This window comes from Dendropsophus ebraccatus, chromosome 13 (assembly GCF_027789765.1).
Source record: "Dendropsophus ebraccatus isolate aDenEbr1 chromosome 13, aDenEbr1.pat, whole genome shotgun sequence".
Classification (NCBI taxonomy): Eukaryota; Metazoa; Chordata; class Amphibia; order Anura; family Hylidae; genus Dendropsophus; species Dendropsophus ebraccatus.
Window position 1 is genome coordinate 78,854,293 of NC_091466.1, and position 14,817 is coordinate 78,869,109.

Sequence of the window (14,817 nt, forward strand, 5' to 3'; positions counted from 1 at the left end):
AGGTTATTGGGGTCACTCTCCCATACCATCACTACAGCCGCAGGTTATTGGGGTCACTCTCCCATACTCTACACATCACTACAGCCGCAGGTTATTGGGGTCACTCTCCCATACCGGACACATCACTACAGCCGCAGGTTATTGGGGGTCACTCTCCCATACTCTACACATCACTACAGCCGCAGGTTATTGGGGTCACTCTCCCATACTGGACACATCACTACAGCCGCAGGTTATTGGGGTCACTCTCCCATACTGGACACATCACTACAGCCGCAGGTTATTGGGGTCACTCTCCCATACTGGACACATCACTACAGCCGCAGGTTATTGGGGTCACTCTCCCATACCAGACACATCACCAGCTCAGGTTATTGGGGTCACTCTCCCATAACGGACACATCACCAGCTCAGGTTATTGTGGTCACTCTCCCATACTGGACACATCACCTGCTCAGGTTATTGTGGTCACTCTCCCATACCGGACACATCACTACAGCCACAGGTTATTGGGGTCACTCTCCCATACTGGACACATCACCAGCTCAGGTTATTGGGGTCACTCTCCCATACTGGACACATCACTACAGCCGCAGGTTATTGGGGTCACTCTCCCATACTGGACAGATCACTACAGCCGCAGGGTATTGGGGTCACTTGTTCGTACCTGGATGTAGCTGCTGAGGTCGTACAGGGAGCTGCTTAGTCCTTGAGTGTCGCTGCTTTTGATGTTTCTGAGGTCACAGACTGGAAACACAGAGATAATAGAATTTAGTTTCAGTGTTGGGGAGAAGAGACGTTTCATCTTGGGACAATGATGACAATTGTGCAGGTACAGGCTGCAGAGCGTCCAGCAAGGTGCAGCCATGTTCTGCAAACACAATGATTCATGTGCAGATCATCTTAGCTAGCGGACAAGTCAGTGTTTACTCTGGTTTCATCATTACGTTACTGTACAACGAGTTCTGGGACATATGTCACTGCAGGCTGCATCTGCATTGTACACTACAGTATACTACACCTTTAGCTCAAGCTATCCTGTGCTATATACTACAATTTTGTAATAATGGAGGTGGTTATATGGATTCTCTGATATATGGCGCTCATTTCCATACATTGTTATTTACCACAAATAGGAGCATTATTTTTGCCCCTCCAGCCCCTGGGCCCAACAGCAGCTGCTATAGTTAGACCCATGTCTAACATAACACATGCAGAACAAGAAATAACTCACTATACCTGCATTATTATAAATCAATGCCCTGACCTCGCAGTTGATCTTACTGAACACTGCCCCACCCTCGCAAAATAAAATCTCTGCAGAATATCTAAAAAACGCAGCTAACGCCTATAGAGTATATAGTACATAGTAAATGTTACAGTACATCTACAGAATATTTGTGCATTACACAAAATACAATATATAGCAAAACAATGTCACACCCCTACAGATTATTGTACTGAACAATGCCCTACCCCTACAGATTATTGTACTGAACAATGCCCCACCCCTGCAGATCATTAAACTGAACAATGCCCTGTCCCTTCAGATCATTATACTGAACAGTGCCCTGTCCCTTCAGATCATTATACTGAACAGTGCCCTGTCCCTTCAGATCATTATACTGAACAGTGCCCTGTCCCTTCAGATCATTATACTGGACAGTGCCCCGCCCCTGCAGATCATTATACTGGACAGTGCCCCGCCCCTGCAGATCATTATACTAGACAGTGCCCTGTCCCTTCAGATCATTATACTGAACAGTGCCCCGCCCCTGCAGATCATTATACTGAACAATGTCCCGCCCCTGCAGATCATTATACTGAACAATGCCCCGCCCCTGCAGATCATTATACTGAACAATTTCCTGCCCCTGAAGATTATTTACTGAAAAATGCCCCTCCCTGCAGATTATTGTAGTGAAAATGCCCCTGCAGATTATTGTACTGAACAATGCCCCGCCCCTGCAGATTATTGTACTGAACAATGCCCCGCCCCTGTAGATTATTGTACTGAAAAATGCCCCGCTCCTGTAGATTTTTGTACTAAACAATGCCCTGCCTCTGCAGATTATCTCACATGAACATCCCTTGTAGAGTATACAATAAAAAACTATATCCACAAAATATATAGTGTAAGACTGCATTACACCACCCCTGCAGCCCTATATTCTATATTACACCCCAACTGTCTCATAATACACTGCACAGCGGTCTCCATCCTGTGGCTCTCCATCTTAATAAAGCTACAACTCCCAGGGTCAGGTACTAGCCCATCCCTGCGGCGTCCCATAGACCGTACAGCGTATAGTGCATTGTGTTACACTTACCTGATCCGTACAGCCTGGTGTTGTTCTGGTTCAGGGTCGCCCGCCGGTTCAGGTCAGGTGAGATGTGCTGCAGGACGTACCCCGGATTATACACCACATCATAATGGGGTCCTTGTAGATACATAGTGGAAAGCTCAGACTTCCTGTCGGTGAAGGAGGCCCTGGCTGATCCTGAGTGACAGGAGGAATAAGAGAGTTATCCAGTAATGGGCGAGTCACATTACAAGTATATGACCGTGATGGGATGGGCACAATAAAGGTCAGGGAGATGGATCTGCGTCATCTCACCACTACCTGTCACGTCTGTTGTCACTGTGACTGATGTCTATCACCTCTATATCCACCCAGCAGTGTAGCTATGTATCCTCTATAGGGGAAGATGGGTAAACATGTATACATGGGATGTGGGGGCTATATACTACTATAGGGTGGTCACTTGCCTTTCAGACCCTCCATGTGTGTTGGACTGGTCACTGTTCTGGGCTGTATATAGGAGGGCTTAAATGTTGGCACCACAAATGGCACGTCCCTCCCGTCCGCTGGCAGCTTGGACAGCAGATAGTCCTCTGTGCACCCCACCTGCCTCTTAATGGACACGGACGACATTGGGGGCAGATCCACAATATGGGAGCTTTTCCTGGTACCATCAACGCTTCCTCCATCCGGCAAGGCTGGAAAAGGAAGAGAACCATGTCAGAGATGACGGTCAGGATTGTATCATACAATGATCAGGATTGTATCTCACAATGGTCAGGATTGTATCTCACAATGATCAGGATTGTATCTCACAATGATTAGCAGTAGTCAGGATTGTATCTCACAATGATCAGGATTGTATCTCACAATGATCAGGATTGTATCTCACAATGATCAGGATTGTATCTCACAATGATCAGGATTGTATCTCACAATGATCAGGATTGTGTCTCACAATGATCAGGTTTGTATCTCACAATGATCAGGATTGTGTCTCACAATGATCAGGTTTGTATCTCACAATGATCAGGATTGTGTCTCACAATGATCAGGTTTGTATCACACAATGATCAGGATGGTATCACACAATGGTCAGGATGGTATCACACAATGGTCAGGCTAAGACAGTGCATCTAAGCTTATCATGTGTGATGCTGTTTGATCGGCAACTATGTCTGAGCCTTTCTAATAAACTTCTGTATCTGTAACTTCTGTATCTGTATACGTCTGCTGTATCTAAGCCTATCATGTGGGATACAGTCCCCTGAGCAGCTGTAGGTAGGTGGTCTCTTTTTGCAGTTATCCAGTAGGACCCTGCAGTCAGCCACTCCTAAGCTGTAAATGGCTGATAACAGAGAACAATAGATTGTAATGGATGGAGATGATAGGCACCACTGGTCCTGTATCCTGCCGGACTGGGGATGATGTGATCCTCGCAGCAGGGAAGCTTAGATACTCTCTATGTGTTATATGACCTCCCTTAGTAAATACTTGTGTAAACCTGGAGACTCCCAGCACAATGTGGTGTAATATCAAACATAGAGTAATGTAATGAGGCCGGGACAGGTGAGGACATGACACAGTGCAGCAGCCCCTCAGCTCTGCGCTTCCTCCTTACATCCCAGCAGTTTCCTCCATACGTCATAAGCACAAAGTCCTGTATCATATACGGCATGGCGGCAAACATGGAAAATTATCATATATGTCATTGCTTTCTGATAATCCACAACAGATCCCCTGATGCCATCCTGTAGCCTTGTGCCCTCTGGTGCCATGCAGTAGTCTGGTGCCATCATGTAGTTTTGTCCCCTCTGGTGCCACCCTGTAGTCTTGTGCCTTCTAGTAGCATCCTGTAGTCTTGTGTCCTCTGGTACCATCCTGTAGTCTGATGCCATCCTGTAGTCTTGTGCCCTCTGGTACCATCCTGTAGTCTGATGCCATCCTGTAGTCTTGTGTCCTCTGGTGCCATCATGTAGTCTAGTGCCATCCTGTAGTCTTGTGTCCTCTGGTGCCATCATGTAGTCTAGTGCCATCCTGTAGCCTTGTGCCATCCTGTAGTCTTGTGCCCTCTGGTACCATCCTGTAGTCTTGTGCCGTCTGGTGCCATCCTGTAGTCTTGTGCCCTCTGGTACCATCATGTAGTCTGGTGCCATTCTGTAGTCTTGTGCCTTCTGGTGCCATCCTGTAGTCTTGTGCCCTCTGGTACCATCCTGTAGTCTGATGCCATCCTGTAGTCTTGTGTCCTCTAGTGCCAACCTGTAGTCTTATGCCCTCTAGTGTAATCCTGTAGTCTGGTGCAATCCTGTAGTTTTATGCCCTCTAGTGCCATCCTGTAGTCGGGTGCCATCCTGTAGTCTTATGCCCCCTAGTGCCATCCTGTAGTCTTGTGCCATTCTTTAGTCTTATGCCCTCTAGTGCCATCCTGTAGTCTGATGCCATCCTGTAGCCTTGTGCCCTCTGGTGCTATCCTGTAGTCTGGTGCCATCCTATAGCCTTGTGCCCTCTGGTGCCATCCTGTAGTCTGGTGCCCTCTGGTGCCATCCTGTAGTCTGGTGCCATCCTGTAGTCTGGTGCCCTCTGGTGCCATCCTGTAGTCTGGTGCCATCCTGTAGTCTGGTGCCCTCTGATGCCATCCTGTAGTCTTGTGCCATCCTGTAGTCTTGTGCCCTCTAGTGCCATCCTGTAGTCTTGTGCCATCTGGTGCCATCCTGTAGTCTTGTGCCCTCTGGTACCATCATGTAGTCTGATGCCATTCTGTAGTCTTGTGCCTTCTGGTGCCATCTTGTAGTCTTGTGCCCTCTGGTACCATCTTGTAGTCTGATGCCATCCTGTAGTCTTGTGTCCTCTAGTGCCAACCTGTAGTCTTGTGCCATCCAGTAGTCTGGTGCCATCCTGTAGTCTTATGCCCTCTAGTGTAATCCTGTAGTCTGGTGCAATCCTGTAGTCTTATGCCCTCTAGTGCCATCCTGTAGTCTTATGCCCTCTAGTGCCATCCTGTAGTCTGGTGCCATCCTGTAGTCTTATGCCCCCTAGTGCCATCCTGTAGTCTTGTGCTATCCTTTAGTCTTATGCCCTCTAGTGCCATCCTGTAGTCTGCTGCCATCCTGTAGTCTTGTGCCATCCTGTAGCCTTGTGCCCTCTGGTGCCATCCTGTAGTCTGGTTCCATCCTGTAGTCTGGTGCCATCCTATAGCCTTGTGCCCTCTGCTGCCATTCTGTAGTCTGGTTCCCTCTGGTGCCATCCTGTAGTCTGGTGCCATCCTGTAGTCTGGTGCCCTCTGGTGCCATCCTGTAGTCTGGTGCCATCCTGTAGTCTGATGCCATCCTGTAGTCTGGTGCCCTCTGGTGCCATCCTGTAATCTGGTGCCCTCTGGTGCCATCCTGTAGTCTGGTGCCATCCTGTAATCTGGTGTCCTCTGGTGTCATCCTGTAGTCTGGTGCCATCCTGTAGTCTGATGCCATTCTGTAGTCTGATGCCATCCTGTAATCTGGTGCCCTCTGGTGCCATCCTGTAGTCTGGTGCCATCCTGTAGTCTGGTGCCCTCTGGTGCCATCCTGTAGTCTGATGCCATCCTGTAGTCTGGTGCCATCCTGTAATCTTGTGCCCTCTGGTGCCATCCTGTAGTCTGGTGCCCTCTGGTGCCATCCTGTAGTCTGGTGCCATCCTGTAGTCTGGTGCCCTCTGGTGCCATCCTGTAGTCTGGTGCCATCCTGTAGTCTGGTGCCCTCTGGTGCCATCCTGTAGTCTGGTCTTTTCTGATGTTTCTTCTCCGCTCTTTATATGTTTTCCTTGATGCCGGATATGACATGTGGTGAATGTATGTCCTATAGTAATCCAGATCCCAAGAAGTTGTGGCTCCATGTAAGAAGTAGATAACACAGAGTGCAATGATCTGCAGCTCTCACAGTGTATCAGTCACAGTATAACATAGACACATGGCACAGGAACCTGATGGCAGTGACGCATCTCAGAGTAACCTCTCCCATCAGTGATGTCTGGGGAGTGAGTAAAACATTGCTGGGGTTGTGGGTGAGGGGTCTCGTCCCCGTATGATGTAGGATCCCAGCAGCTCCTTGTCAGGAAGGGTCACATGCTTCCTATGAGTGACAGCTCCGGACCCTCCTCCTGCTGGGATGCTCCATAAGGTTTTCATGAAATGGGAGGCTCATCCTGAAAGAGACCTAGTCTGGGGTGCAATGGCCGGTGTGGGACCAGCATAGCAGCAGCAGCAGGGATCTCTGCAGGTTACAGTGAATCAGTCTGTAGTCCCGGTTATGGAGATCACACAGGATTATCGGATACAACGGTAACAAGTGCTGAGAGGTATCCCTCAGAAATCCCTTTATTCTGTCCGCATGTCCAGACCCATTCATTTCTATGGCCCCATACACATATCTGTAGGTGGTACTGATCCATGATCTGTAGGTGGTACTAGTCCATGATCTGTAGGTGGTACTGGTCTATGATCTGTAGGTGGTACTGGTCTATGATCTGTAGGTGGTATTGGCCCATGATCTGTAGGTGGTACTGGTCCATGATCTGTAGGTGGTACTGGTCTATGATCTGTAGGTGGTACTGGTCTATGATCTGTAGGTGGTACTGGCCCATGATCTGTAGGTGGTACTAGTCCATGATCTGTAGGTGGTACTGGTCCATGATCTGTAGGTGGTACTGGCCCATGATCTGTAGGTGGTACTGGCCCATGATCTGTAGGTGGTACTGGTCCATGATCTGTAGGTGGTACTGGCCCATGATCTGTAGGTGGTACTAGTCCATGATATGTAGGTAGTACTAGTCCATGATCTGTAGGTGGTACTGGTCCATGATCTGTAGGTGGTACTGGCCCATGATCTGTAGGTGGTACCGGTCCATGATCTGTAGGTGGTACTAATCCATGATCTGTAGGTGGTACTGGTCCATGATCTGTAGGTGGTACTGGTCCATGATCTGTAGGTGGTACTGGTCCATGATCTGTAGGTGGTACTGGCCCATGATCTGTAGGTGGTACTGGTCCATGATCTGTAGGTGGTACTGGTCCATGATCTGTAGGTGGTACTGGTCCATGATCTGTAGGTGGTACTGGTCCATGATCTGTAGGTGGTACTGGCCCATGATCTGTAGGTGGTACTGGTCCATGATCTGTAGGTGGTACTGGTCCATGATCTGTAGGTGGTACTGGTCTATGATCTGTAGGTGGTACTGGTCTATGATCTGTAGGTGGTACTGGTCCATGATCTGTAGGTGGTACTGGTTCATGATCTGTAGGTGGTACTGGTCCATGATCTGTAGGTGGTACTGGCCCATTATCTGTAGGTGGTACTAGTCCATGATCTGTAGGCGGTACTGGCCCATGATCTGTAGGCGGTACTGGCCCATGATCTGTAGGTGGTACTGGTCCATGATCTGTAGGTGGTACTGGTCCATGATCTGTAGGTGGTACTGGTCCATGATCTGTAGGTGGTACTGGTCTATGATCTGTAGGTGGTACTGGTCTATGATCTGTAGGTGGTACTGGTCCATGATCTGTAGGTGGTACTGGTCCATGATCTGTAGGTGGTACTGGTCCATGATCTGTAGGTGGTACTGGCCCATGATCTGTAGGTGGTACTGGTCCATGATCTGTAGGTGGTACTGGTCCATGATCTGTAGGTGGTACTGGTCCATGATCTGTAGGTGGTACTGGTCCATGATCTGTAGGTGGTACTGGTCCATGATCTGTAGGTGGTACTGGCCCATGATCTGTAGGTGGTACTGGTCCATGATCTGTAGGTGGTACTGGTCTATGATCTGTAGGTGGTACTGGTCCATGATCTGTAGGTGGTACTGGTCCATGATCTGTAGGTGGTACTGGTCCATGATCTGTAGGTGGTACTGGCCCATGATCTGTAGGCGGTACTGGTCCATTATCTGTAGGTGGTACTGGCCCATGATCTGTAGGTGGTACTAGTCCATGATCTGTAGGTGGTACTGGCCCATGATCTGTAGGTGGTACTAGTCCATTATCTGTAGGTGGTACTGGCCCATGATCTGTAGGTGGTACTAGTCCATGATCTGTAGGCGGTACGGGTTAATGCCGCCATTGTGCAGAACTTTATATACACCAGTCAGACCACTGCTTTTAGAGCAGACTGGTAGTTGGTAACCTAAACAACAGGCTGTCAGCAATAGGAAGAAAAGAGCAACATCAGGGGAAGGAGACAAGTTTAGTAAACAATTGTATGTGCAAAATATTTACACATCCTATAAGTATAACTGTTAGTTGAGATAGGAAATACCCCTTTAAAGCAAATGTACCAGCAGGTACTTGTTTTTTTTTTTTACATTAGCTGATCGGCGCCGGCATAGGGGTCCCGGTGGCATGGCTCTTTATTTTGTAACGCGGCAGTGCATGGCAAAAGAATGGCGTTGAGAGTTGAGCGTGGGAAACGGGCAGTGTTTCAAAAAAAGGACTGCGCCACCAGGATCCCTGTTGTAAAAAAAAAGCGATGTACCTGGTGGTACATTTGCTTTGAATGACTCCTTCTTAAAGGGTTTGTCTACTTTGCTCAGCTTCTGAAAGAAGCGGGTGTGAGACTATATGATGTAGAGGGTCCTGGTGTTGCACTCTTCATATTCAGTAAGAGACCTGCACAGCACAATGGGCGGTCCATGTAATGCACAAATATCTGCAGTGCTATAAGACAGAAGACTCCGTACAGCATCTATGGGGTCCTCTCTCTCTAATATAGAGACCCTTTCTGACCCATTCTGTGTTCCCCAACCCATTGCACACTACAACTTCCATCGTGCCCTGACAATTAAAGGCTGCACCAGGATATGGGAGCTTCCCCTTTAACTCCTTATGACCTCATAGGGCAGTGTGTGCGGAGAACTCGGGTCACCCACGAGCCGTGTGTATGATCATGTAACCGGTTATAGATTTATCACTATCAGGTATTTGCCAGGGCCGCTGACCACACATTGGGACTGTCATATCTCCATTTGTTAAGGGAGGATATTAGGGAGGAGCCCAGTGAGAAGCACCTGCCCCAGAGACTCACAGGAAAGTATCCAGGGTCCCAAGTGACTGGTGGGCCATCATTTAGTGCTCCTGGGGTCCCTTAGTGACTTTGTGATTGGTGGACCATCGTTTAGTGCTCCTGGAGGTCCCCAGTGACTGGTGGGCCATGGTTTAGTGCTCCTGGGGTTCCCTAGTGACTTACTGACTGGTGGGACGTTGTTTAGTGACCCAGGGGGTTGTACTCCCCAGGGGTTCCCTAGTGACTGGTGGGTTTTACTCCCCGGGGGTCCCCTAGTGACTGGTGGTTTGTACTCCCCGGGGGTCCCCTAATGGGTTGTGTCCTTGGGGGCCCGAGTGACTGGTGGGCAATCAATTAGCACTCCTGGAGGTTCCCTAGTGATTTGTGGGCCATTGTTTGGTGCTCCTGGGGTCCCCTAGTGATTGGTGGGCCATCGTTTAATGCTCCTGGGGTCCCCTAGTGATTGGTGGGCCATCGTGTAGTCATCCTGGGGGTCCCCTAGTGACAGGTGGGCCATCGTTTAGTGCTCCTGGGGGGTCCCCTAGTGATTGGTGGGCCATTGTTTAGTGCACCTGGGGTCCCCTAGTGATTGGTGGGCCGCTCCTGGGGTCCCTTAGTGACTGGTGAGCCATTGTTAAGTTATCCTGGGGTCCCCAAGTGATTGGTGGGCCATCATTTAATGCTCCTGGGGGTACCCTAGTAATTGGTGGGGCATTGTTTAGTTATCCTGGGGTCCACTAGTGATTGGTGGGCCATCGTTTAGAGCTCCTGGGGTCCCCTAGAGATTGGTGGGCCATTGTTTAGTGCTCCTGGGGGTCCCCTAGTGATTGGTGGGACATCGTTTAGAGCTCCTGGGGTCCCCTAGTGATTGGTGGGACATCGTTTAGAGCTCCTGGGGTCCCCTAGTGATTGGTGGGCCATCGTTTAATGCTCCTGGGTTCTCCTAGTGACAGGTGGGCCATTGTTTAGCGCTCCTGGGGGTCCCCTAGTGATTGGTGGGCCATCGTTTGGTGCTCCCAGGGTCCACTAGTGATTGGTGGGCCATCGTTTAGTGCTCCTGGGGTCCACTAGTGATTGGTGGGCCATCGTTTAGTGCTCCTGGGGTCCACTAGTGATTGGTGGGCCATCGTCTAGTTATCCTGGGGGTCCCCTAGTGATTGGTGTGCCATCGTCTAGTTATCCTGGGGGTCCCCTAGTGACAAGTGGGCCATTGTTAAGCAATCCTGGGGGTCCCCTAGTGATTGGTGGGCCATCATTTAGAGCTCCTGGGGTCCACTAGTGATTGGTGGGCTATCGTTTGGTGCTCCCAGGGTCCACTAGTGATTGGTGGGCTATCGTTTGGTGCTCCCAGGGTCCACTAGTGATTGGTGGGCCATCGTTTAGTGCTCCTGGGGTCCACTAGTGATTGGTGGGCCATCGTTTAGTGTTCCTGGGGTCCACTAGTGATTGGTGTGCCATCGTCTAGGTATCCTGGGGGTCCCCTAGTGACAAGTGGGCCATTGTTTAGCAATCCTGGGGGTCCCCTAGTGATTGGTGGGCCATCGTTTAGAGCTCCTGGGGTCCTCTAGTGACTGGTGGTCCATTGTTTAGTGCTCCTGGGGGTAGTAAGAAGAGGTTGTCACTCACTGCTCTTGCTGTCCTCCTGGAAGCTTCCCTTACAGCAGACAGTATCACACATAATAGGCTTAGATACAGTGGCTGAGCAGGTAGTATAACATAGGATGTAGTAAGAAGTGGTTGTCACTCACTGCTCTTGCTGTCCTCCTGGAAGCATCCCTTACAGCAGACAGTATCACACATGATAGGCTTAGATACAGTGGCTGAGCAGGTATCATCACATAGGATGTAGTAAGAAGAGGTTTTCACTCACCGCTCTTGCTTTCCCCCTGGAAGCATCCCTTGCAGCAGACAGTATCACACATAATAGGCTTAGATACAGTGGCTGAGCAGGTAGTATCACATAGGATGTAGTAAGAAGAGGTTGTCACTCACCGCTCTTGCTCTCCCCCTGGAAGCATCCCTTACAGCAGCTCTTGATGAACTCCGCAGCCATCCTACATGTGTATCCCACAGAGCGGAGGCCGGACCATCAATGTCTCCTGCAAAGCAGAGGAGGCACAGCACGTTACTGGAGGAATCCATACACATCCTCCGCTCATCCTGTCTACCTGCACAGGTGCATAGAGGGCGGGGTTATGCAAATCAGCTGCATGATTCACTGTTCACAGATAAGGAAGATTTACTGTAAGTGACCCGAGCAGCAATTACAGCTGCGATTATAAGTGACAGATTATATACCACAGCATACAGTATATATATACCACAGCATACAGTATATATGTATATCCCAGCATCCAGTATGTATGTATGTATGTGTATATATATATATATATATATATATATATATATATATAAAAAATAAATATATATATTTATATCCCAGCATCCAGAATATATATATCCCAGCATCCAGTATGTGTGTGTATATATATATATATATATATATATATATATATCCCAGCATCCAGTATGTGTGTGTATATATATATATATATATATATATATATATATATATATATATATATCTCCCAGCATCTAGTATGCATATACAGTGGTGCCTTAGATTACGAGCATAATTCGTTCCGGGACTGTGCTTGTAATCCAAATCCACTCTTAAACCAAAGCAAATTTTCCCATAAGAATTGATAGAAATGCAGACAATTGGTTCCAAACCCCAAAATAATGATTTATTATTCTGAATAACATGTAAAACTAATGAAACAAACATTCAGAAACAACAGAATATGTGATAGTATAAGTTACTGTATAGTAATGGAGAAGATGGAAAACACCAGGGCTGACAGAGACTGCAGGGAGTATGAAGAAATGAGCAGGACAGATGTGGGCACATACATGCAGCGCTCTCTGTCCGGGAAGAGAGGGGTTACAGCTATGGAGAGATTACCCCCACAGTCCTGTCCCCTGATGCAAGCCCCAGCCTGAAGTGGATCTGCTATGATTTGGAAGGTGAGGGAGACTTCCTGGGTCAGAGTACAGGGCTGTAGACCCCGCTATGCAGACCATGCCCCTCCTCCACTCCTCCTCCCACCCAGTACAGGGAGCTCTTAAACCAAAGCAATGCTCTTAAACCAAGTCACAATTTTGAAAAACTGTGAGCTCTTAAACCAAAACGCTCTTAAACCAAGTTACTCTTAAACCAAGGTACCATTGTGTGTGTATATATATATATATATATATATATATATATATATATATAATGTATATTGATATGGTAGCGCTTCCAACTGGACAAGACCCTGAGCTTCACACCTTGCAGAGAGGTCACCATACAAACACAAAGAGAGAAAACATAAAAACCTCAGTGATGGGATGGAAGCCGCAGGTCGGTGTCACACACACTGTTCTGTATTTGGATTTATTTACCTTTTACAACATTTGTATATCTTTAGCACTTTCATTTTTTGTTGACATTTTGAGTTGCATTTGATATTTTTAGCAATTTCTTTATATATATATTTTTTTCTTTACTTAAAATATAGCATTTTCCCCACAGGGGAATTGTAAAAACACATAATAATAATATCATCATCATCATCATCATCATCATCATCATCATCATCAAAGAAACAATAAAAATCCACAGCTCAGCAGACAGTATCACACAGGCTAAGATACACAGATCAGCATACAGTATCACACAGGCTTAGATACACAGCTCAGCAGACAGTATCGCAGAGGCTTAGATACACAGCTCAGCGGATAGTATCACACAGGTTTAGATACAAAGCTCAGCGGATAGTATCACACAGGTTTAGATACACAGGTCAGCAGATAGTATCACACAGGTTTAGATACACAGGTCAGCATACAGTATCACACAGGCTTAGATACACAGCTCAGCAGACAGTATCGCAGAGGCTTAGATACACAGCTCAGTGGATAGTATCACACAGGTTTAGATACACAGCTCAGCAGACAGTATCACACAGGTTTAGATACACAGCTCAGCAGACAGTATCACAAAGGTTTAGATACACAGCTCAGTAGACAGTATCACACAGGTTTAGATACACAGCTCAGCAGACAGTATCACACAAGCTAAGATGCACAGCTCAGCAGACAGTATCACACAAGCTTAGATGCACAGCTCAGCAGACAGTATCGCAGAGGCTTAGATACACAGCTCAGCAGACAGTATCACAGAGACTTGGATACACAGCTCAGCAGACAGTATCACAGAGGCTTAGATACACAACTCAGCAGACAGTATCACACAGGTTTAGATACACAACTCAGCAGGCAGTATCGCACAGACTTAGATACTTCCTCTAAGCAGCACATTATGGAGAATGAATCTATACCATTTATTACGATGGGGTCATTCACACTTTTTTCCCATGTTACCCCCGGTCTTCTGATGCAATGAGTCCCTATCAGCCCGGGAAATATGGCAGCCCTCGCACATGGCCTGTGACCCTGCCATGGATCTCTGGCAGTACATACAGCGTTATCTGTGTACACTTCACCCCATGGAAATTCTCTGCAGGTAAATCAGCAAAATTTCCAAAACAAAACCTGCGATAAGCGGTGCCAATAACCCAATAATACCACAGATCACCTTGTCCTAGAGCTAAGAATACCCTGAGCCAAGGAGACAAGAAAGATGATGATCTGCCAATCCAATGGCCGCCCTCACCATCAGGCTAAGAATACCCCGAGCCAAGGAGACAAGTGAGCTGATGATCTGCCAATCCAATGGCCGCCCTCACCATCAGGCTAAGAATACCCCGAGCCAAGGAGACAAGTGAGCTGATGATCTGCCAATCCAGTGGCCGCCCTCACCATCAGGCTAAGAATACCCCGAGCCAAGGAGACAAGTGAGCTGATGATCTGCCAATCCAATGGCCGCCCTCACCATCAGGCTAAGAATACCCCGAGCCAAGGAGACAAGTAAGCTGATGATCTGCCAATCCAATGGCCGCCCTCACCATCAGGCTAAGAATACCCTGAGCCAAGGAGACAAGTGAGCTGATGATCTGCCAATCCAATGGCCGCCTTCACCATCAGGCTAAGAATACCCCGAGCCAAGGAGACAAGTAAGCTGATGATCTGCCAATCCAATGGCCGCCCTCACCATCAGGCTAAGAATACCCTGAGCCAAGGAGACAAGTAAGATGATGATCTGCCAATCCAATGGCCGCCCTCACCATCAGGCTAAGAATACCCCGAGCCAAGGAGACAAGTGAGCTGATGATCTGCCAATCCAATGGCCGCCCTCACCATCAGGCTAAGAATACCCCGAGCCAAGGAGACAAGTGAGCTGATGATCTGCCAATCCAATGGCCGCCCTCACCATCAGGCTAAGAATACCCCGAGCCAAGGAGACAAGTGAGCTGATGATCTGCCAATCCAGTGGCCGCCCTCACCATCAGGCTAAGAATACCCCGAGCCAAGGAGACAAGTAAGCTGAT

The 14,817-nt window shown here is 48.1% G+C and overlaps 1 protein-coding gene and 1 long non-coding RNA gene across 2 annotated transcripts in view; one reads left to right on the forward strand and one right to left on the reverse strand.

The window, feature by feature from the left end:
- LOC138770775 (uncharacterized) overlaps positions 1 to 14,817 on the forward strand; it is a 170,833-nt gene that overhangs the window by 33,647 nt on the left and 122,369 nt on the right. The gene's annotated exons all lie outside the window — the stretch shown is intronic.
- TC2N (tandem C2 domains, nuclear) overlaps positions 1 to 14,817 on the reverse strand; it is a 36,073-nt gene that overhangs the window by 15,302 nt on the left and 5,954 nt on the right. Inside the window, exons 3-6 of the mRNA XM_069950419.1 lie at positions 11,318 to 11,424; positions 2,771 to 3,001; positions 2,331 to 2,501; positions 668 to 747 (exon numbers count right to left, since the gene is read on the reverse strand). Of these exons, the coding sequence (XP_069806520.1) occupies positions 668 to 747; positions 2,331 to 2,501; positions 2,771 to 3,001; positions 11,318 to 11,378 (543 nt within the window). The 5' untranslated portion in view covers positions 11,379 to 11,424. The remainder of the gene's footprint in view (positions 1 to 667; positions 748 to 2,330; positions 2,502 to 2,770; positions 3,002 to 11,317; positions 11,425 to 14,817) is intronic.